At 39.6% G+C, this 25,249-nt stretch overlaps 1 protein-coding gene across 1 annotated transcript in view; it reads right to left on the reverse strand.

Annotated features, from left to right (window-relative positions):
* Positions 1-19,915, reverse strand: part of TMCO5A (transmembrane and coiled-coil domains 5A) — a 49,479-nt gene extending 29,564 nt beyond the window's left edge. The window contains exons 1-2 of the mRNA XM_059673569.1: positions 19,852-19,915; positions 3,582-3,625 (exon numbers count right to left, since the gene is read on the reverse strand). Of these exons, the coding sequence (XP_059529552.1) occupies positions 3,582-3,625; positions 19,852-19,915 (108 nt within the window). The remainder of the gene's footprint in view (positions 1-3,581; positions 3,626-19,851) is intronic.
* Positions 19,916-25,249: the final 5,334 nt, after the last annotated feature.

Below are 25,249 nucleotides of genomic sequence, written 5' to 3' on the forward strand. Positions count from 1 at the left end.
TTTTTGTTAGTCCCATTTGATAAACATAGAGAAGTCTTTTATATGTTGAAATTTTGGAATGTATTTTGTTTGACAGAAATAATATAATGTTAGAATATTCATAGCATAAATGACTTATGATTGGCTTAGCTTTGGCTATACCAGTTATGCACTGCTTTATGACAGAGTATGTTCTGAGAAATTAATCCATAGGCAATTTTGTCATTGTGCAAAGATCATAGAGTATACTCACATAAACCTAGATAGTGTAGCTCACTATTATAATTGTATGTGCTGTACTTTTATATGACAGGCAGCACAATAGCTTTGTTTTCATCAGCACCACTACAAACACGTGAATAAACACGTGTTAAACTACGATATTATGATGTGATGATAGCTATAATGTCATTAGGTGATATGAAATTTTCAGCTCCATTATAATTTTATGGGACTACTATTATATATACACTCTATCATTGACAAAATGATATGTGGTGTATGGCTGTATTCCATCATTCTTCATTTATTTAGCAAACATTCTTATGAGTAACCAATAGGTATTGATCTAGATAATGAAATGACCCAAAGATGACTAGAGAACTAAGTTTCATAAGTCACTACAATGTGGTAAATGTTACAGTGTTGGCAGGTAGAAAGAGTTTAGGGATACAGAAGGGAACATGTAATTATGATTTAGGGACGCTTCAAAGGGGAGGTGTCTTATGGGTTGAGCTGAGTCCTAAAGGAAGAGAGAAAGTTTACAGATAACAGGAAAGGATATACTAAGAGGAGGGAACAACAGGTTCAAAGGCACAGTATACTCATTGGTAAAAAACTTACTGTCATTCCTGTCTAGAGTAGCATATCCCAGTGTTTGTTGCATGAACAATTGGTGGTGAAACAGATGGTTTTAGGTGGGACACAGAGGTAACATTTTTAATTTTAAGAATGAATTTTAATAGCAATAGATAATTAACAACACTATAAGTAGTACATTAAAATTTGATTTAAAGACATAGCTTTGAAAGAGACTAAATTATTTGAGCAAAAACAGTACTAAGTTAATAGAAATATATTTAGTAGAGAATTCTAATAGGGAATGTGAATATAGCAAACACTGTGATGGTGGTATGTAAGTAACTGAAGATGTTCTATGAGCATTTGTGGCAAGGGAGGGGAGAGACAGCTAGGTCAGGTGGGGAGCACTGCATACTGTGCTCAAGACTTTGGGTTCATCTTGAAACACCCCAAGAGGCTCAGATAGTTTTTAGGCAGAAGAGTGGCATGGCCATTGTATTTAAGAAAGATAATTCTGGGGCAGTGAAGGGTGCATGGGAGGAAGAAGGCTGAGTGCTGATTCACACTGTGCATTACGACCAGACATCTTAGGGGAGCTAGATTACCTTATGTTTCCATTTTGGAATGGGGTTTACATTTTCGTAAACATTTTTTTCCTATTAGAAATTGTATATTGAAGTTTTCCCCCCTTTGTATTATTTATCCTCTGGTTTACAAAGGCAGCACTGAATCTTTATGGTTGAACCATGTCCACCAAACTTGCAGTGGAAGAGCTTTTATCCCTAACTCCTCTACCTAGCCCTAGGTGACCATTGTGTTGAACAACTGTAGCACATAGATTATTTGGTCTCCCATTGTTCTTTCAAATTGTTTTTATTAGGGATAATTCTTCCCCCGATGAAAACTTGGCATTTTCATGACATTTTCTGGTTGCTTTCAGTCACAAAACAATGTTCCAGTTCAGTAATCAAAGAATCCAGTACCACGTCATAATCAAAACTCTACATTTGGTGTAGTGTCAAGGGTTCTTTCCTCTGGCAGCTGAGGCCTACTGGTAGGTGGGAAGGCAGCAACTGGGAATGGGTTTATTTGACTTATCTCTTTCCACACGGAGTACCTCTTCTTCTCCTTCTCACTGAGCTGGCCACACTTTCAGACATCCACTAGGTCAAAGAGGAAGGAAGGACTTTAAAGTCTTTACTTGATTGATGCAGTTGTGCCCTGGCACCCTGTGCCCTGAGGCCTGGTTGGTGACTAAACCTGATTCTTTCTCTTGAGGGTGCTCTTACAAAGTTTGTGGAGGTCGCCCAACCACTGTCATGATGGACCTAGAATCTCTAGCTCTGTTTTGGGCCCTTGCATGTCTAATACAGCTAGCTATTCACTTGCTTTTCCCTCAGTCACTAAGTCTTTTGTCATTCTGCCAGCTTCTCTTGCTAGTCTTTGGCCCTTCCATGTGGCCAGCACTGGTTACAAAATTTGCTGAACTCAGTGCAAAATGAAAATGTAGAACCTCTTGCTCAAAAAGAATGATGAATTTCAAGTCAGTGGCAGAAGAACATTAAACCAAGTACAGATTTCTTTTGAAAGCAGGTTCCTGTATGTCCATGAAGCTGGCCCTGCAAATAGCTTTCATGAATAAGATCTAAGATAATCCTATGTAGGCAGCACACACTCATGTATCCTTTGTCTAAACAGGCTCCGGAACATAGACCAATTCCCACTTGTTTGCTCTGCTGTCAAAGCAGTTAGCTAACCTGCGTCATGTCCTTAGCTCCCCCAGATGAGAGTCCGACAGCCGCTCCCAGTACTTGCTATGCTTTAGCGGTCACATAGTAAGATCTCCTAAGGAGCTCCCCAGAGCCTTCTCTTGTTCTATTAGTTTCCTATTGCTGCTGTAATACATTACCACAAATTTTGGGCTTAACACAAAACAAATGTGTTATCATATGGTTCTGGAGGTCAGAAGTTTGACATGGTTCTCACTGGGTAACAGCAAGGTGTCAGCAGAACTGCGTCCCTTCTGACTGCTCCAGGAAAGAATCCGTTTCCTGGCCTTTTCCAGCTTCCTGAAGCCACCTGCGTCCTGAGGCTCATGGCCCATCCTTGGTTTCCAATGCCAGCAGTACACAATCTTCAAATCTCGGACTCTGACCTTTGCTCCTATCATCACATTGCCTTCTCTCACTCTCACCCTCCTACCTCCCTGTTGGAAAGACACTATGATTACCTCTGGCCCATTTCAATAACCCAGGATAACCTCCTTATTTCCAGATCCTTAATCACATCTGCAAAGGCCCTTTGTGTGAAGTACCGTATTCACTGAGCATTAGGACAGACATGTTTGGGGCCGACCTCACTTACCTTGAGGAAAGGGAGAAGCAGCTCCCATCCTTCCCTTTGGCACTCACATCTCACTGGGCTGGGAGGGTAGCACTCTCACCTCCTCATTGTGGGCATCAACTCACACAGGACACGGCTCTCTGAAGAAATCTTCCTTCCAATCCTGGCTCAGGTTCAATTCTAAAAGTAGGTGAGGGTTTAAGAATCATGTAAGAAGTTTTCTAAGTAAACTATTTACACTCAGTCCTTATCTCATGGTCTGCTTCAAGTTCATCTTTTGTCTTATGCTTTCCTATTTTAACTGTTAAAATAGCAATTTATATGTCAACTTTGATATTTTAAAAAATGTTATAATCATGGTTAGGTAGGAAAAAATAACATAGTGGTTCAGTTTTTTTTTTAATATATTTTATTGATTCTTTATAGAGAGGAAGGGAGAGAGATAGAGAGTTAGAAACATCGATGAGAGAGAAACATCGATCAGCTGCCTCCTGCACATCTCCTACTGGGGATGTGCCCGCAACCCAGGTACATGCCCTTGACCGGAATCGAACCTGGGACCCTTCAGTCCGCAGGCCAATGCTCCATCCACTGAGCCAAACCGGTTTTGGCAGTGGTTCAGTTTTTATGAGTTAACTGATTTATTTCCCTCCAATAAACAGTTAATGTGAAAATTGTGGGAGGTTACAGTTTTCTTTTACTTCCAGCTTTGAGTCCTAATGCCTTGCAGTTTTCACATTTGTGTGACCCAGAGTAAAATCTTCAAGTGGCATTTCCAATAAAAGGTTTTCTCCCTTCTTTGAAAATGTAATATTGGAGTAGATAGCTGTGTGTCACCGACAGATTCAGCTCCAAGTCAGGCTCCAGAATCACTCCCTCACTGACCATGGGAATATGAACTCGGGTAGAATCCAGTTAGCCTTTCTTCCTATCTTCTCTGACTGTGCTCCTGGTATGGCACCTCAGCTTGTGCCTGGTCCTGTGACCAGGGACCTAGTTTGTTCCTCAATTTCAGGGTCTGAAACTCTGCTACAGTCTACTTGAGAACGCAATTCTGCCTAATGCTGTGGTTAGACTCAGTTCTTGCCAGAACCGCTATGCATGGATTTCTGACCCAAAGCTGGGGCCAATCCTGTGCTTCCCCATCTCTCCAAGGGCCTGCCTGCCCAACTCCCCACATTTCCACGGTCTGCCTGTTTGCTGGGGCATGCCCCTGTTACAGTTTATTGGATTTCCTTAGTTCTAAACAACTGCCCTGCCCTTCTCCTTTGTTTATACCAGCTCTCTAGATCTCAAAGGCTTCTTGGGCAAACATCTTCCCTTTTGCTGCTGATCAGAACACTGAAGGCTGTTCCCTTCTAGAAGTTGTATTTCACCCATGTTCCAGCAGCTGTGGGCAGAATGCTTGTTGTACTAATGTTAATGTATGAAGTGGGGTACTTCTTATAGAAGTGAAAAATGTGACTTTAGAATTAGGATGTGGTTTGAAAATTCTATGCATGGAGTGTAGTCTGGTGACACTTGAACACATAAATCATTTTAGGGAGCTATTTTCACAAATCACATATTATTCTCAAAGGTTGAGTTATGCTACTGTCCAGGAGAGAGCATGTTTCCCTTTAAAGCTGACCTTTGTCTTCCAGTAATCACTGATTTTTATTTGGGTCCTTGTAATATTTAATAGTCCTTTTTCCTGAGGAGATGTCAACAGATAAAATTGAATGTTTTCTTAAGGCAACTTTAGTTTTGAACAAAACATATCTGAAAGGTGAAACTCAAGATAATTTCAGAATTCTACACAGGTTTTATAACCTTTATTGGCAAGAGATCTGTATTTGCAGAATCCATAAAGCTTTTAAGGTATAGTTGATATTGAAACAATAATGACCCTGGAACAGGATATTTCCTGGAGATTAATGACGGGCTGGGAGGGGTTGATGGCCTGAGGTGTAGTTGAGGGCCATTAACCTCAGACAGTCATTAAAGCCCAGGAAATGTCCTATGTCTAGGTCGTTATTGTTATTATAAATTGAAAATGGAAAAAAGAAACAGGCACACAGATGATCTGAAGGGCGACTCCATTTCCAATGGTTTGAACAGCGAGCGTTCTGGGAGAATTTATTCCCCGTCCATTAGCCAACCAATCTCTCTCAATCCTCTGTCACATCGCCCTTCAACTGATGGGTCTTTGTGCTGGAAATCCCTGAATTCCCCAGACACTGGAGTGGAGAGTATGGTTCCCTCCCTGTGGCTCCTTTGCTTAGAGAGACTGGATTAAACAAATACTAATGGTGAATGACTTTGCCACTGCTATTAATTGCATCCTACGTTGCTATCTACTTGCTTCCCCCCGGATCAGCTGTTTTCTTCTCTATTTCACTGCAGTAAATTTCCCACACCTATATTTTAAGCCCTTGGATATTTCATCTGTGCTTATTTCCCAGGTCTTGGGGGTGAAAGTGCATGTTATTCGCTTTGCAGTTACACTGTCTCTAATCATGCTAGATATGGCACACCTGTCCAATTCCTTATTCACTTTTCAAAAGGAACTATAATTTAGAGGTGTTTTGAATTCCCAACTAGTAAGTATTGCTTAGATTGGAATGTACTAAATTTCAATTTTTCTCTAAGTCCTATAACAACAGATTCACCTTCCTCTTTTTTTTTTTAAGCAACCCAAAAATTTAAAAGGCAAGGCAGTCACTAAGTGTTTATAGTGTCTTTGGTTTTTTTATGTTTTTTTTTTTTTTTTATAAATAGTTGGATATGATCTATTCAGCTGGAATATTCTGAAACAGAAGTTGCCAAACTTGTTTTATTCAAGGGCTGTAGGAGATTTTGTCTGACTTAACAAACCAGAACACTATGATCTGAGCATCATGTAGCTATGGCTCCACTGTTTCATTTATTCGGTTGTCACAGAAAGTTGGATCAGCTCAAATTCATCACCAGTAAATGTAAAACAAAAGAAATCCCTCAAAACATTGTCCTTATAACATTGGTCAGAAACAGTGGCTTTGTAGAAGAATAGCATATTAATGTACAATTTTAGGCTGCCAATACTGTCATGAATTTTATAAATATACATCCTTAAAAGACTTCTCCCTATAGTGCTACCTAAAATTCCTTTTACTTATGACTTTGAGCTAAGATATTGAAAGGCCCAGTTAAATTACAAATGCTAATTTTTTCAACCATTTTCACTTAACTTCATTAAAATTTATTATAACTTCCAGACCACATTTAGCCTATGCATTCAATATAACCAAAACTATAAGATTAATAAATAATAAAGGGAAATATCATGAAATTATTCTTTTTAAAAATCCCTATTAATGTAATCTTTGAAATTCTTTTTCCTGACAGGGTCTTCAGAGTAGTTCATATTTTCTTTGCTGCCCCTAAAAGTATTCCTATTCCACTATTCATGCTCATTTTAACAACTGCTTATTGAACATGTGTTTTGTTCCAGTCTGTGCTCAGTTGCCTGCTGAATCCCTTCTTTAGGCTGACTTTCCTTGGTGAGGTGGGCGGGGTTTGTCCTTGCCTTAGGATGGCACAACTCTTGAAATGAATGTGAAGCTCTAGTGTGGTTAGTGTTCCTCTGGAGAAATGGGGGAAGAATTCTCTTTTCACCAGTACAGCTATTTTTCCCCCCACAATAATCTGATCTTGAGTCTTCATTTTCTTAGTGTGCCTATTGATTTCCTAATTTATTTTAATAACTTGCCTCCCCACCCCTTTGACTTCCTATATCACCCATTCTTGTGGGTTTTGGTGTGAGTTACTATTGGGAGGGGTTGGGAGATTTTAATTGATTTTGCCTCTAGGAAAATTCATCCATGGCCCTCTGCTGTAACCAGGCATTTTGAATCTCTCCCATCAGGGTGAATGCCCTTCATAGTTCACATTGCCAAGGAGTCCTAAGGCCCTCTCTTTGAACGTTTCTGTTATCATATCTCTACCCCATCTAGTCATTGCTGCTTGATGAAAGCCCTGCAATCTTCCAGTCCCAGGTAATCCACACAGAAGCCCTCTGGCATGTTGGAATTCTTGCATTGCAAAGGTGGAATTGGGGCCCTTTGAGGACTCTGACTTCAGATTATCCCTTCAAGTCATTTTTTTTTGTGCTGCTGTAGGTGGTACCAGGAGGCATAAATATCCTGAGTGCACAGTTACAATATAACTCAGACAAGGGAGAAAAGGGGAGAGAACATCAAATAATGATAATCTGACTGTTACCATTCTAAAAGAAGACAAAAGCATGGGAAGGTACAACTAAATATGGAGCAGGGCAAAGGTATGTTTACAGTTCTGAGTATGCAAAAACAGTTCTGAGTTTATTCTTATATTATTATTTATTAATTAATGTATTAGTTTCCAAATGAACAACTGTAAACCTACTTTTGCCCCACCCTATATATTTGGTGAAGAATTTCTATTCATTTAGGTTTAAGCTTTCAATAACTGTTCTTTACTGTACCTAATTGCATGCAATTAATAACAGGTACCTTACTAATATGTTGGCCAGAATGAAGAATGTTCTTGTCACTTTTAATTAATAGAATAGTCTTGTGTTATTTCAAAATTTTAATTTTATATTTTCAAAGCTCTTTTTTCCCCTTCATTCTACAAAGAATTGACTTCTCCCTCTTGTATCTTCTGACCAGGAGCTTTTCTTTCATGTTTAGGCAACGTAGAAGAGGAACAGGGGCAAATTCCTCCTTACTTGACTGCCTGTGGGGAGGTTGAGTTCCCTGCTGGTTACTTGTCCTCATTGGTTTGACTCAGGGTCGTCATTAATGCCTTCTGTGTAGCAGGCATGTAGTTGCTGGTTCTCTCACATGTAGGTGGTTCTGAGGGCTTCCAAAGTCCTTCCCTTGTTAATACATAGTTCTGATGGGTGAAATCTGGCTTTACTTTTTCCACTCCCTTACCCCCTGCAAAAGTTACCCACCCCAAAACTACATCCCCTTTCTGATCAGCCTTCTTGGTGAACTCTGGGAAGACAGTTAAAATTCAACAACTTTTCTCCTTGTCCCTTAGGAAAGTCATTCATCCATAACATGTCAAATAATGGGGCAGGGAGCTTAATGGCTGACTTTTACCCCAGCTTTACTATGCCCTCTAATTTCTTTCTTATGTTTTTTTTTTTGTTGTTGTTGTTGTTAATCCTTGCCCAAGGATATTTTTCCATTGAAAAATGGAGTGAATGGAGAGAGAGTGAAAGGGAGGGAGACAGAGACAGAGAAACATTGATGTAATAGAGACACATTGGTTGGTTGCCTCCACACATGCCCTGATCGGGACCAGGGATTGAGCCTGCAATTGAGGTACGTGCCCTTGACAGGAATCAAACCCAGGATACTTCAGTCTTCAGGGCGATGTTCTATCCACTGAACCAGACCGGCTATGCCCTCTAATTTCTTTTCCTTGCCTCAAGTAGGCCAGGTGTGGTGGCCAAACAGATTGCCAACTGGAAAATGAATTGCCCATCTTTCCTTCATGTAGTCAACCCTATTCTCAACATGAATTTCCTATGAATCCTCTTTTCTGGGTTTTAGTAACAAGTTAAACTATAGTCCTTAGTAGCATAGTGTCTCTTTAAAAGGCTACTCTCCTCACTACCTTCTAAGTTCCCTTCCTACATTGCCCAGGAAGTGGCGATAATGGTTGGTAGTAAAGCTTATTCTAAACCGATACTGATTAGTAAGCCCTACAGGGATATTTTATATATTAGAATATGGGAGTCTGAGTGTATTTTAGTCTTCAGCTTTGATCATGAATACAGTTCTGGGGACATTGTAAAATTCCCATTTGATATCCTGCTTTAATCCAGAGGAAAAAGGAAAGGGGGAGAATAATAACTAAAATAACTGCCGCTGTTCCTATACTAACAAAATGAAATCGGAGTCAAATAACTACAGATGATGGGCATATAGGGAAATGTGCTGGCCCAGAGAGGGAGACACTTGATAGAAATCTTAAAAGACGTCCAGAGAGATAAAATTCCTTTCAAAGGCAACTGGCACAATATTAACAGCTAACAGGGAAAACAAAACTCCTACTATGCTCCTGTTGGCTTCGAGTACCTGATCTCCCTCTTGGAAAAAGTAGAACTGAAAATATGAAGAGAGGATCAAATTGTAAGGGGCTAGAGGGGTACATAGAACCCCGATGTGCTTTACGTAAGTTCAGATCTTCAGGCTGGGTTACATTATACCGTAGGATGCAAAGACCCAATACAGATAATTTCTGGTTAGCTTTTAATCATCATTAAAAGTGCTTTTTTTGGTTGTTTCACTTTTTTTCTTGAAAGTTCACTGAAATGTTATATAGAAAATGCCAAAATATTAAACGAAGAAAAAAATAGAAAAGGAAGAGGATTTAAAAACATATAGCCTAGACTCTGGCCGAGTAGCTCCGTTGTTTAGAGCATCATCCTGATACACCAAGGTTGTGGGTTCAGTCCCAGGTCAGGGCACATATAAGAATCAACCAATGAATGTATAAAAAATAAGTGGAACAACAAATCAGTGTTTCTTTCTCCCCGCCCGCCCCCCCAAAAAAGTGTAGCCTGGTAATTCTGATGTTACTGTAAGTGTAATTCTCAACTAGACTATTAAGTAGATGGTTTATGAGCGATTGTAAGGGGAGGGTGATCACTGAGAGGAATATGAGCTCAGGAGGAAATTTAACTGGACCAATTAGATCTCCTTTCCTTTTTTTTTTTTTTAAACTAATAATTCAGAGTAAAGTTGCAATAATAATGTATCCTAAATTCTACAGAGTATCTTACATTCTCTCATTGCATTCTCAAATAGTTGATGGGGAAACCCGAGCAGTTTGTTGTTTGCTTGGTGGATTCACAGCTGTTTGAGAAACTATTCATTCATTCAAAAATATTTTTGAATTCTTACTGTAGTATGCTTGCCCCTCAGGATAAGAGCATCGAGAATTACTTTTTTTTTTTTAAAGCCACACCTCATAAATTTTGGTTTGTTGTATTTTTTTTCCTTTTTTGTATTGTCTTTTTTTTTTTAAATTAAATGTAGTGGGGTGACATTGAGAGAATTAACTTTCAGTAAATACTGTGTATACTTATACTAGGTGTTTTACAGATGGGTCCTCTTTTATTTGTCTGAGAAATAGGTATCATTATCTCCATTTTGAGGAAACAAAAGTTTAGAGTTGTTGCCCAAGAGCATAATACTAGCACAATGCTGTAGCAGAGATTCAAACTTTAATCTACCTGATGATAAAACCATGATCTTCCCATGACACAGTTTTTATTCTCCAAAGAATAGAACTAGGGTTAATGATTTGTAGTTACCAAGGGGTGAATCAACATAAGTAAATTCAGCGTAAGATGCTGTCAATACTTAAGGGGGAATTCTCTACCACTTAGTTATGAATCCTCTTGAGTATAAATCAGCTTTGTGCCTTGCTCCTCCCACTGTCACTGCAGGTCTTCAAATGGAGAAGGAAGGACCATCTGTCAGAGGTGCTGCAGATGTGGTAGCTGTATTAGGGGACATGTTGATTCACATCACCTCTGAAACCCTTTCCAATTAGAGTACCATTGAGTGTGACATTCTGCACCCTCCAAAAGTCCATATACATCTGAAAAAAATGGGACAAAGAGGCAAGCAAGTTTTTAAAAATAATTTTAAAAATTTGCTTTGATTATCAAGATTATACTTATTATAGATAATTTGGAACATTTAGAAAAGTAATATGAAGAAAAAAAAAACCCATTACCCAATCACCCAGTGATAGTCACTATGAACATTGGTTTACTTTTGTCCTTTTTATCTCTGTTCATACAATTTTTCAGTCACAATCATATCCAACACAAGTTTGTTTGCTGTCTTTTTGATTTAAGGATATAATGAAAATATTTTACTAAGCGTTTCAAACTTTTTGTAAATGTAACTTTTAATGACATAATTTTTGAAATTTCTTAAACATAATCTTTTATCTCTATTTCAGATTATTTCTTAGGATAGATTTCTAAATGTGGAATTATTTTAATGAAGTGTTAGAGCCTTTAAGTGTGTGTGTGTGTGTGTGTGTGTGTGTGTGTGTAGTTCTTTAAAAAGTTGGAGGAGGTTATGAAGAAGATGTTGGACCTGGGCAGTCAGAGACTGCTCACCTCTTCCTCTGTCCTTAGAATGTATGCTCTACCCACTGTCCTTACAGTGGGAGTCATCCTCAAGGATGCGGTCTTGAGAGAGCAATGTGTTGTTGAGACCGTTCAGACGGTATGCATGATGGAGCCCAGCTAAGGCCTCTATATAAACTTTAACTTCTGTCCAGTGGATGCGGAGATGTATTTGTCTCCAGTCACCCAAAGCAAGCCTCGTATGTAAATTCCCTTGCTGAGTAAAAGTGCCACCTACCAATCTGGAGTGGCCTGCCTCTTTCTTCAGTCTCTCCCTGACCTCCATGTACAGGGCCAGTGCCATATTTCACAGGGGAATCCCTCGAACCAACAAAGTGTCTGTCTAGACAGTAGACTCCCACAGGCAGTGGTGGAGAGCGCTCATCTACATCATCTTTGCTCTCATTTTGGATGATGAACTTTTTGGTAAACCTCAAAGATGAAGATGATACTTAAAGTATGTTTTAATTGCATTTCTTTGATTATTATAATGCTAAATTTTAAAATTTTTGTGTTTATTAGCTATTTTATCCTGTTATTAAATTGCTAAGCTTCTATGAAGTAAAATACGGATCATTTTTTTGTGAATAATTTAAATATTCAGAAAATCACCACCCTTCTGTAATGTTATATTCTATCCCCCACACCTCATTGCCTTGAGTTTTAATTCCTTTATTTTTGGTTATAAGAGACAGAAAACCAACTCAAATTAGCTGAATAAAAATAGGAATGTATTGGCTCACGGAAGGCTTCAGAGAACTGCCTTCAAGTAGAGGTGAGTTCAGGGGTCTAATAGCATCACTCAGACTCAGAATCTGTCGACCTTTCAGCTTGGATTTCCTCTTGATTGACTCCATTCAAGCAGACCTTCTCTATGGGTGGCGAATGACCATGCAGAGAGGGAGACTCAGCTCTCTCTGTTACCCATTGCAGGAGTCTCTTTCCCAGCCATTCTAGTACAGCAGTTCTCAACCTTCCTAATGCCGCGACCCTTTAATACAGTTCCTCATGTTGTGGTGACCCCCAACCATAAAATTATTTTTGTTGCTACTTCATAACTGTAATTTTGCTACTGTTATGAATCATAATGTAAATATCTGATATGCAGGATGTATTTTCATTGTTACAAATTGAACATAATGAAAGCATAGTGATTAATCACAAAAACAGTATGTAATTATATATTCAATATGTGTTTTCCGATGGTTGTAGGCGACCCCTGTGAAAGGGTCGTTTGACCCCCAAAGGGGTTGCGACCCACAGGTTGAGAACCGCTGTAGTACAGTCTCTTGAATTGAGTCTCACTAGGTGGACATGACCATGTGCCCATTCCTAAAATAGTCATTCTTTTTTTTTAAGTTAAAAAAAAAATTTCTGTACCCTCCAGTGATCAGGTATTACATAACTTAATCTGTGATCATCCCAATGAATCCCGCACCCATCCAGCAACACACTAGTTATTAGAATACATCCCCATAACTATGCTAACCACCAATTCAAACTTCTTAATCACCGTGGTTGAAACATAGTCATAGATATAGAATATAGGATGGGCCACACACTTCCCTCATACAACTAGTTTTAGGGAAATGTAGATAGACCCAAATAAGCCCGGAGGGAGCATCATTTGCCCATGAAAATGTAAAATTAGCACTACCTCCCCAAAACTAGATGTTTATTGTATTTTTAATTTGTTCAAGGTGTTTTCTGATATAAAGACAGAGTATTTATATTGTCAAATTTAACTTTTTTCTCTGGAATTCTTATTTAACTTAAATGCTTAAAAAGCTAGAAAATTGATAAAGCTACTTTTTATTTTTAATTTTTCCCCTGGTATATATTTTTGCATTTATTATTTATTTATTTATTTAAAAAATATTTTTGTTGATTTCAGAGAGGAACATCAGTGATGAGAGAATCATTGATAGACTGCCTCCTGCATGCCCACACTGGGGATTGAGCCCACAACCCAGGCAATGTGCCCTGACCGGTAATCAAACCATGACTTCCTGGTTCAAAATTAGAGGCTCAACCACTGAGCTATGCTGGCCAGGCTGCACTTATCTTTTAAATAGATTAGGAATTAAATAGATTTGAATGCTTCTAATAGTTAACTAACCATTTCAGTAATATTTACTGGTAAAGCTGATTTAGGTTATCACATTCACAATATATAAATTTTAATAAACTCTACTTCCTATTTCTAAGCCATTTATTAACTTTTTTCTTGTCAATTTGTATACCAGCACCACAGCACACCAGTTATTGCAGCTATGTAATATGCTGTGATATTTGGTAGGTAGCTTGAATGAGAGGGAATAAAGATACCTAGAGGCAGGAGTTGTATTTAGCACAACTAAATTTTTTTTTTAATCCTCATCTGAGGATATTTTTTTATTGATTTTTAGAGAGAGTACAAGAGAGAGGGAAAGACAGAGAAACATCGATGTGAGAGAAACACATTGATTGGTTGCCTCCTGCATGCCTCTGAGCAGGGCCCTGGAGGAGCCTGCTACTGCATATGTGCCTTTGAGGGGAATCGAACCTGGGACCCTTCAGTCTGGCGGCTGACGCTCTATCCACTGAGACAAACAGGCTAGGGCAACAGAGCCTATTTTTACTAAACAACAGCTTGCCTGTGTACATGGGTGCTCCTGGAGCTGTAATTAAAAAGCAATTGAAAGGAGGGAGAGAGTAAGAAAGCAGGGGAACATGGTCCAGAGAATTCAAACCTTGCTACTGCTTTAAAGTATGGTGGAGCCTGTGTGTTACAGAAGCTGTTTTCTCTGCTGGGAGCTTGGGGCTGATTAAGTAATTAACACATTCCTTTTGTTTGTTTGTTTGTTTGACCTCACTTGCTTTTGACATGTCCAAATCAACTATTAATGCCGCTCATCCTTCAGAGAGTGACCTCAGTTAGATGTCATGAACTTGCTGCTTCAGGGCCATTTACCGGAGAGATGGGGTGATGCCCAATGCTGAGAAATGTTCCTCCATATTTACTAGTAAACAGGCTCTGTAACCTGTAGGGTTCCCACCTAGGCCCTCTCTGGCAGGGCCTTTGCCCCCTCTCCAACGCCCCCTCCCCCATCCTGGGCCTGGCTTCGTAAGTGTGCGATGTTAGCATCTTTTTTGGTTTTGCTTATGATACTTTGCCTAGTTTTTCAAACTCAGTGTGCCCCTTTTCTAATGTCAATGGCAAGATTTTTCTACCCTAGACATCTTAAATCTGGGAAGCCTGAGCTCTAACTTAGCCATTTTGTTGCATTCTTAGAGTTGGGGGTACTTAATCATTACATTTTACACTATTTCTATGAAATTCTCTTGTTAACAGAGACGTTCTGGTCGGTCAGAAGATGAACTTAATACTGTGTCAAAACCATCTCCCTCTCAACAGGTCAGAAATTCATCAGCTCTGGATGCTTCTCAGTGGCCAGGAATATGCTTCTTTCTTCATTGATCCTGTTAAGTGACAAGATCCTGTCTTTTGGGGTGAAAAATACCCATGTGATTATATGCTTTAATTTATCATGCAATGACCATATTAGCTCTGTCGCCTTCTTACATTCTGTCATCTGGGCCCAACTGAGTGGTGAGGCCATTACCCTTCTCAGGAAGGCTCTGACTCACTCATCAAGGTGGGGGACTTCCTGTCCGTACTGCTGTGCCTCCCTGGAAGCTTTCCAATGGGGACATCCATCCTTTACAAATGGATTTGCACTGCCTTGGCCAGCATGTAATTGCAATTCCGATTTCATCTCCTCTAGGCCTTCTACAAAACCCCACTTATTCTCTCCTGACTTTCCCTTTCTTGTTGTCTAATAGTTGCTTTTCAGTTTTGTTAGTTTATTTGCTTTGACAAAAGTTACCTTAATCAAGTTTACTGGTCCCTCCAGGCCCTATTCTATTTTCCAGCTCTTCCAGGAAGCTTACCTGAACTACACTGACTGACTTTAAAGTTATAATAGAGGTACTGATTTGGTACTTAATTAGTGCACACCTTGCATCACATCACAGTGGTTAAGGTCACAGGCCTTCCAGATAGATTCTCCGGGTTTTCAAGCTGCTTGACCTTGAGGCCAGTTATTTATTTTCCATCTTTGAAATTCAATTTCTGCATCGCTAAACTGAGGCCAGGAGTGACCATTTTTTGTCATCTCTAAAGAGTCTATCTAGTGTTACAATATAGCAGATGCTCAAGAAGAACATAGGAAGTGCTTCTTTCTGCCGATGATGGGTTTACCTTAGAAAATGTTCCCCTGCTGCTCTAGGACACAATTTCTTATAAACGTGGATAGTCTGTAAGCTAAAATCTTATGGATGTCGTGGACTGAGGATTATGGCCTAATGGGATCTATCCTCAAAGTTTCTGAATTAACAATATAACGAGAGACTAACGCAATCTCATTGGAGCTCAAATCAGGCTAATAACAACTGTCATATATGTAACTGATAGATGTCAAAAGAATGAGTAGTACATTGACAAAAAAAATGTGACTACAAATAAATCATATTATTTATTGAGACAGTCAGAGTGATTGACTTTTCTCATGAAAAATATTGAAGTGAATCTAGACAGACTTTCAGGACGTTTTCTTCGTTTTGTCTGATAGATTTTTCCAGCGATCTTCTTGATCATGTTTAATCACAGACGTGTAAATGAGCATTGATTTAGTAGAGGGGATTTTTCCAGAGAACTTCTGATGCTGTTTAATGAGAGTTACTGGTTGGTCCTAATTTGGCCTATCCATTAGGTCCAAGCATTTAATTTCACATTCTCCCTTCTATGAAGTCTCCCTCTCCACCCCGCTTTGCTCATAATTTTTAGTTTGAATTCTGTCCGAGTTGAGCTGTGGAACTTTAGGACCTCACTTTTCAAAACAAAGGAATGAATAAGATGATCCCCAATAATTCTGAAAATAAGTCTATTTCCTCGGATATTCCCATTGACTTTTGTTGTTGGTGGTGGTGCAAGAAAGAATTTACATAGGTTTTATGTATGATGCTTTTTAAATGATCATTGTTACATGTAATTTCATGCCATTTTCATGACTATCACAATCAAAATTTTTGTTTAGCTTTTTTCACTCCAGCATTCAAAGGCTCTCAGCCACTGGCCTTCATAAATGACATGGTGGTACACTGCTCTTCTTGTGTGTAATCTCATCCTTTTTAGGACGTGGGCTATAATCTTATTGATAGTAGCAAGGTTTTGTTTGCATTTCTATTTTTTTTCCTGGTAAAATTCATATATATATATATATGTGTGTGTGTGAAAAATTATATATATATATATAATATATATTGAATATAGTATAATATACATCATTGAATATATATGCACTTTATAATTGAATTAGGGAAAACTATATCCAATAATATTTACATTATGTAATTATATATTAACTAGAGGCCTGGTGCACAGATTTGAGCACTAGTAGGGTCCCCAGACAGCTGGGGAGGGACTGCAGGAGGGCTCCAGGGTGTGTCTGGCAAGTCTCGCCCAGTCCCCATTGGTTGGACCCCAGCAACAAGCTAACTTATTGGTCAGAGCGTCTGCCCCCTGGTGGTCAGTGCATGACATAGTGACTGGTAGAACTATGTTTGAACAGTCGGACACTTAGTATATTAGGCTTTCATTATATAGGATTATATTATATATTATATTTTATATGTTATACATAATTATATAACATAATATTTTCTATATATTTTAGACATCGGTTCTATGCATGTAGAAATGCAATTCTAGAAATGTTTCAATAGAAAAATTATATTTTAGAACCAAGAAAGTATGGTGGATAACTTTGTTAATTAAGTGTGACTGACTTCCCTTTGCTTCCCTGCTCCCAAAGACAGGATAGTATAATTTACATTGGTTTATCATACATATATTATCCATAGAGATTGAAGGTTTTGAAAGCCATGAATTTCTTGGGGTTAATTTTGTATCCTGCTCCATTGCCAAATTCATGTATTAAGTCTAGTAGCTTTTTGATGGAGTCTCTAGGGTTTTGTATGTATAATATCATGTCGTCTGCAAATAAGGACAGTTTTACTTCCTCTTTTCCAATTTGGATGCCTTTTATTTCTTCTTCTTGCCTAATTGCAATGGCTAACACTTCCAGTACTATGTTGAACAGGAGTGGTGAGAGGGGGCATCCCTGTCTTGTTCCTGTTCTTAGGGGAAATGGTGTTAGTTTTTGTCCGTTGAGTATGATGCTGGCTGTGGGCCTGTCATATATGGCTTTTATTATGTTGAGGTATGATCCTTCTACTCCCACCTTACTGAGAGTTTTTATCAAAAATGGGTGTTGAATTTCTATACACCAATAGTGAACTTTCAGAAAGAGAGATTATAAAAACAATCCCGTTTACCATCGCACCAAAAAAATTAAGCTACCTAGGAATAAACTTAACTAAAGAGGTAAAAGACCTCTACTCAGAAAACTACAGGACGTTGAAAAAAGATATAGAGGAAGACATAAACAGATGGAAGAACATACCGTGTTCATGGATTGGTAGAATCAACATCATTAAAATGTCCATACTACCCAAAGCAATCTATAAATTCAACGCACTTCCCATTAAAATACCAACAGCATACTTCAGAGATCTAGAACGAACTCTCCAAAAATTCATCTGGAATAAAAAAAGACTCCGAATAGCTGCAGCAATCCTGAAAAAGAACAAAGTAGGTGGGATCTCAATACCAGATATCAAGATGTATTACAAAGCCACTGTTCTCAAAACTGCCTGGTACTGGCACAAGAATAGGCATACAGATCAATGGAATAGAATAGAGATCCCAGAAATCGGCCCGAACCAATATGCTCAATTAATATTTGACAAAGGAGGCAAGAACATACAATGGAGCCAAGATAGTCTCTTCAATAAATGGTGTTGGGAAAATTGGACAGATATATGCAAGAAGATGAAACTAGACCACCAACTTACACCATACACAAAAATAAACTCAAAATGGATAAAGGACTTAAATGTACGACAGGAAATCATAAAAATTCTAGAAGAATCCAAAGGCAACAAAATCTCAGACATATGCCAAAGCAATTTCTTCACTGATACAACTCCTAGGGCACTTGAAACGAAAGAGAAAATGAACAAATGGGACTACATCAAAATAAAAAGCTTCTGCACAGCAAAAGAAACCATCAACAAAACAATGAGAAAACCCACTGTGTGGGAAAACATATTTGCCAATGACATATCTGATAAGGGCCTAATCTCCAAAATTTATAGGGAACTCATACAACTTAACAAAAGGAAGATAAACAATCCAATCAAAAAATGGGAAAAGGACCTAAATGGACACCTTTCAAAAGAGGACATTCAGAAAGCCAAGAGACATATGAAAACATGCTCAAAGTCACTAATCATCCGAGAGATGCAAATCAAAACAACAATGAGGTACCATATCACACCTGTCAGACTGGCTATCATCAACAAATCAACAAACGACAAATGCTGGAGAGGATGTGGAGAAAAAGGAACACTTGTGGGAATGCAGACTGGTGCAGCCACTATGGAAGACAGTATGGAGTTTCCTCAAAAAACTGAAAATGGAACTCCCATTTGACCCTGTGATCCCACTTCTAGGCATATATCCCAAGAAACCAGAAACACCAATCAGAAAGGATATATGCACCCCTATGTTCATAGCAGCACAATTCACCATAGCTAAGATCTGGAAACAGCCTAAGTGCCCATCAGTAGATGAATGGATTAGAAAACCGTGGTACATCTACACAATGGAATACTATGCTGCTCTAAAAAGGAAGGAACTCTTACCATTTGCAACGGCATGGATGGAACTGGAGAGCATTATGCTAAGTGAAATAAGCCAGTCAATGAAGGAAAAATACCACATGATCTCACTCATTCATGGACAATAGATACCATTATAAACTTTTGAACAATAATAGATACAGAGGCAGAGCTGCCTCAAACAGATTGTCAAACTGCAGCGGGAAGGCCGGGGAGGGTGGGGGTGCAGGAGGTAGGGGGGTAAGAGATCAACCAAAGGACTTGTACCAATGGACATAAGACACCGGGGGCTAGGGGGGGCTAGGGGACTGTCTAGGGCGGGGGGGGGGGCGGAAATGGACACATATGTAATACCCTTTGTAATACTTTAAGCAATTAAAAAAAAAAGAAAAAAAAAAAGAAAGCCATGAATACCAATGATGTTGGGTGTGACCAAAATAAAGTCCACCAAGTGGGTTGAAAAGTTTGGTGAGAGTTTTGGTATCCTCTCACTCCTCAGGGGAGCCTTTCTGTTAAGGTATCAAAAGCTTTCCCCTTGTTCAAGAAGCCCATTGTCCTGCCCAGGATGAGAAATTCAATTGGTGGGGCACTTTGTAGATCTGTCTTGTTCCTCTGGGACGAAAACGGGAAAGCCCAATACCTGACACTTGCAGAGCTTGAGCCTCTGAATGAAAAATTGCCATGAATTTGAATGAAGATAAGAGAGAAGGGGACAGTGAAAGATGTTCCAGCGGTGAGGGATTGTCTGTGCTGGCGACTTCCCATCCCTCTTATCTCACCTAATGGCGGGTGCCTGCCAATGTTTATTTGGCCATCGCCATTCACCAGCTGCTCCTCTACCATGTTGTTTTTCTTCCCAGATGGCAACACGATGTTCCACGATAAAACTGACACAAAAAACAATGCAAAATTTGTCTAAGAGAGGTTCAGCAAGCATGAGAAAAACATCTGATCTCTCTCAGAGCCCGCCAAGTTCGCAGTTTATAGTGCCAGAGTAATTATGGGATGATTTGAACAGAGGCAATGCATGGGGAAGCCACTTCCAAATGTATCAGGTAGGTTTTCAGAGGAGGCAACACATTCAGCGCGCTCGTTCCTCTGGCACCCCGACAGAATCAATGAGTGCCGCCCGTGGTCCCAGAAGCCTCCTACATTCTGAGTCCCTGCTTTACCCAGTGCCGCCTAATTAATGGCCCACTATTTTAAAAACTCTCTTATTCAATTAGACTCTGCTTTCAAGGAGACAAACACTCCTGCTATCAAAATCCTGGGGAAGCAACATTTATAGCCTGCCTTCTCGCCAAAGCATCTGCTTTTCTGCTGCCCCGGCCTCTCATGCTGCCCAGTCTTCACTTGGCTGCTTGGTGCTGTAAAAACTGACTGCTGTTTGGGGGATTGATATGAAAGGAGAGGGAGTCGCTGCCATCTTGTCACTCTGAGGGCTATTTCTCCCATACCCTCTGCATGAGAACACACAGAGGATCATTTTATTATTATTGATTACAAAGAGCCACAGATGTTATTTTAAATGGAGCATTTCATATCCATCACTATTATTCAAAGTACTGCTTTGTATGTGGGTGACCATTACTACATGCTTTGCCCACCCAATTTTAGATGAAGTGCTAGAGAGCTCTCTTTTCTTTCATTCAGTCATGTGCCTCTTCATTTGATGCAGAATTGTCTCCTAGGGGTGATTGCATTCAGGTCTGTTTGGTTAGATTTTTCAGTTATCACAGTTTTATTTGACTTACATTAGAGACTATACTGCAATAAAAATAGGTTTTAAAAAATGCTGTCTAGCATTTACAAGATCTGCCCCCAAATGATTCCTCTGCACGATTGTTGGTTTCATAAAGTGTGGTTAATGAAAGTATAGAAAAAGTCCAGTAATCTGGACATTTGTGAACATATTATTTTAGTGAATGAATCCATCCTTTCTGAATTATGAGTGGTATAATAACCGATACAATTTGAAAACAGATTTTGCATTTATTTGTTCTGGGAAGGAAGTTTTCATTGTAGGTAGTATCTAACAGGAAAACCTGTTCAAGAAACAATTGACACATCCCCACATCCTGGGAAAGGCAGTTGAAAGGGCTCAGCGTTTCCTGACTAGGACCTGAGTGCAGGTCTTATCTGTGCCATTAACATTGGATGAGTCACTTGACCTTTTGCAATCTCTATTTCCTTATTTAGAACATGGAAATATGAGTAACAGTCACCAAATACAGCTGTTGTGAAGATCAACTGGCAGATACAAAAGAGTTTTTGCAAATTGTAAAGCATGTCACAACTACCAGGTGTCAATGTGGTATCGATGACATGTTTTTCTGTATCGCTGTGTCGTCATGACGTTTCCTTTTTCTTGGACTATAACTTTCCTTTCATAGGAGTTTCTTTTTCTTTAATTTTGTAATTTGTTACTGCAGCCTCAGAAACCCTGAGAGGATAGCGTGGTGTAGACTTTATGACTGTTGTGAATATTTGACCTTCTAAGGGCAGAGGAAAGATCTGCATATATTAACATTTGAGGTCACACTCTAAATTCGGTTTTGTAGGAAGCAACGTCATTTGACATTTCAACCTTTTTGCAGGACAGATTGTTGGGCATTTTCCAAGGCAGCAAGAGCTGAAATTTCCATCCAGCATTGAAATCACTTGACTGTTTTAATACAGGTGGAATTAATATGATGTCCACAATCTAGTTCATATTCATGCTGGATTGAAATGATTCCATGGAGCAGAGCAAGGTCGGGTTGAAGATTCTCAGAATTTGGAGAGAGAGGTTGGTCTTACTAGCCCACACCCATTGGGGTTAGTATGCATCTGGACTAGAGCAGTAGTTCTCAGTCCTGGCTTAAACATCATCTGCATGGCATTTGTGTCTCTCTGATTCCAGTTTTCCATAGTTACTGTAGCTTAATTATCTAGGATGAGATAAGGAGATTAGCACTGATATCCAGAAGAACCCAAGTTCAAACATTCTGACCTAAATGGTTTGGGGGTTGTGTTTAGTCACCCCAAAATGTTAAGCTCCCCAGGTGATTCTAATGTACATCTAGGGTGAGAACCACAAAATTAGAGGTAAGTGGCAATAAATTACCTACCAGGAGACAAGCACTGCTTAGGGTTTCAGCTCCCTGTAGTTTAGCTAGGCATGATTTTTGAGTGCTCACTTGACCCAACATTCCATGATAGTGTAAAAGTCATGTTTTTTTTTCTTCTTTTTGAGTTATAAATGTTGACACTAAAATTTTATATAGTTCTAAGCATCAATTTCTAAGCATTTAGCTTTTTGATATTAAACTTGGTGTTTCCACATGAAGCATTAAACACATGTCCCCAGTTTTTGAATTTGGAACTGGATTAAATAGAATAAGGTTGTAAAATAGTAAATATTGACAGATATATAACCCTTATATATAAAAACTTTTGGGGTTCAAGAGGAAAAAGGGATTCTGAGATCAAAATGTTTGAGACCACTATTCTAATTCATTATTTGATCATTTACAGAGCTCTATGTCTATCTAAAATTATCTTGTTTATTTATTTTTTGAACATTTATTGTGTGACTGTCTCAGAAAGAACACAAATACCCTAAATACAGTTCGTCCACTTCCAGACTGCTAGTACCTAGAAGTTTCTGGCACATAACAGGTATTAAAGGCTGAATTATATAAAAATTTATATATTCATGTCCTAATTCCCAGGACCTCAGAATGTGATCTCATTTGGAAATGGAATTGTTGCAGATGTCATTAGTTACAATAAGGTCACACTGGAGAAGGGTGGGCTCCTAATCCAATACGACTGCTGCTTTTATAAAAGGAAGTTTGGACATAGATGGACACACACAGGAAGGGTGCCTCGTGAACACTGGAGTTACGCTGCCCCATGCCCAGGTGCTAAACAAGCAAGGAGAGATGCCTGGAACAGAGCCTTCCCTAGCACCTTCCGAGGGAGCAGGGTCCAGATGAGCCTTTGATTTTAGGCGTCTCACCTCCAGAGCTATGAAACAATACATTTCTGCTGGTCTCAGCCACCTAGGTGTGGTACTACGTTACTGCAGTCCTAGGAAATGAATACAGTATGTATTCAATACTTTCCATAAAATGCATGAACCCTCTACTGCTTCCCATGGACTGCCACATTCTTCACAACAACCTGATCAGGTGGTGCTATTGTCATTCTCTTTCTGCATGTGAGCAAACCGAGGCCCACAGAGGTTAACTAACTAGCCCAAGGCCATGCCTGTCTGCCTCCTTAGCCAGAGCTCCTAAGCACTACACTGTGTTCTGAAGTATGTGCTGTGTAATAGGCATATATGAAAATAGGAAATTGCCAGGAGTAAGCAGCACAATGCATCGAAAGAGTACTCAACTTGGACGCCCAGTATCTGGAATGTCAAGAATTGCATCTATCATACTCAATTTAAAGACCCTCTCCCCAACTTCATACCCATAACTCCCAGCCTGACTCAGGCTCAGAAACCTGAAGTGGGGAAAGAGGATGTGTGATCTATCCTTGCCTTCTGTATTCCACTTTGTCTTACTCATTTCTCAAGTTCAGGATGAGGTGAGAGAGAGAAGGCGAAGGAGACGTAAAAGTCTTTCTTAAATAGCACAGTGGTCACATAGCTTTGTAGCCCTCTGAGTGTCAGATGAAAGATTTTTTGGGTTCCCAAGAGAACCCTATTTTTCTCTGGCAGAGGAGAGGTACCCTCTGGCTGAGCCTGGTCCCAGTTATTTCTGTTGGAGTCACCTAATCCTAGAGGGCAACCACCTGGGCATGGTCCCTTTCTGGCAACTTGAACCCCCCTACTTCCCTTGGCATCTATTCTGGCTCAAAGGAAACACTCGGCTCTTTTGTGTTATAAACTCTGGAAGCGCAGGTTGGTCCTGCCCAAGCGCTCTCTTCTCCTCAGCCATAAAAGGCTGAGGTTTCTGCCCTCTTTCTAGACTAGAATCAGCTTCCGGTCTCTGTCCTTCAATCTCCATGGGGGTTGCATGTTGAGCCTTCTGGGAGGTTTTCCTGGGCTTCCCTCAAATGGCCTGAGTGGTTGTGCTGGAAACATCCTGATGCATCTGGATTTTAAAGTGAGCTTCATGATGTCATCATAAATCAAATCTTGCTAGGACTATTCTTATGACCAGAATACCAAAAAGTGCTTGGTATAATGTAAATAAATGTCTATGTTCCAATCAATGGGTCCTTTATTTTAAATATTTAAATCATTTTAAGTAATCTAGCTATTCTTACTGAACATCTACTGTGCCTGGCACTGTACTAGGTTAACATGGACAGCCCCATTTCATAAATTCATGTCCAACAAATTCCTTTGGACACTAACCTGGTATGCAGGCTAATGAACGTGGGTGAGGGTTAGAGACTGGGAAGAGACTAGGTAGAGAGACTGAGGTGCCCTGAGTGTGTGTGCACTCACATGGCCATGCTGTCAGCTAACATACATACATACTTGCTGTGCCAGGCATGGGGTCTTCACAGGATGAGTGTAAGGAGGCCAATCTGACTGCTCATCTCATGCTTACATATGAAAACTTGAAGAGTTCATACTGTAGCTGGAGGGACAGCCTTGTACAAATAAGCACAACACAAGTGACCTTTGATACTAGATTGACTTTTGGACAAAGCATTACACTAGCGTGGATCACATATCACAGAAAAGAAGTGTGGTTTGGTAGACAGAGCATGAGCCAGATCATCTCTGTAGGCATCTCAGCTTCATAATTTACTGAGATGTGTGGCCTTGGACATATTCAGTTTATTTACCTGCAAAATATGGATAATGAGACTTTGTATATATCACCCACTATATTTAGCTAGCTTGCTCTTTTTACCTTGTTCCATATATGATTGAAATGTAAAGTTCTGTTCAATACTAGTGGATAATATTTATAAAACACTAGAGGTCTGATGCACAAAGATTCATGCAAGAATGGGTCTTCTTTCCCCTGGCTGTCGGCACCGCCTTTGCTCCAGCCAGAGCCGCCTTTCCACCTTCCCACACTGCCCAGAGACCCGGAGTGGCTGGGGTGGTGCTGAATGCCTGCGTTGTTGTCATGGTGATGATGCAAGCGTCCTGCCCCAGCCACTTGGCACCTGCATATGCAAATTAACCCGCCATCTTTGTTGGGTTAATTTGCATACTCACTC

The sequence above is a fragment of the Myotis daubentonii genome, chromosome 1 (genome assembly GCF_963259705.1).
Source record: "Myotis daubentonii chromosome 1, mMyoDau2.1, whole genome shotgun sequence".
NCBI classification, from domain to species: Eukaryota; Metazoa; Chordata; class Mammalia; order Chiroptera; family Vespertilionidae; genus Myotis; species Myotis daubentonii.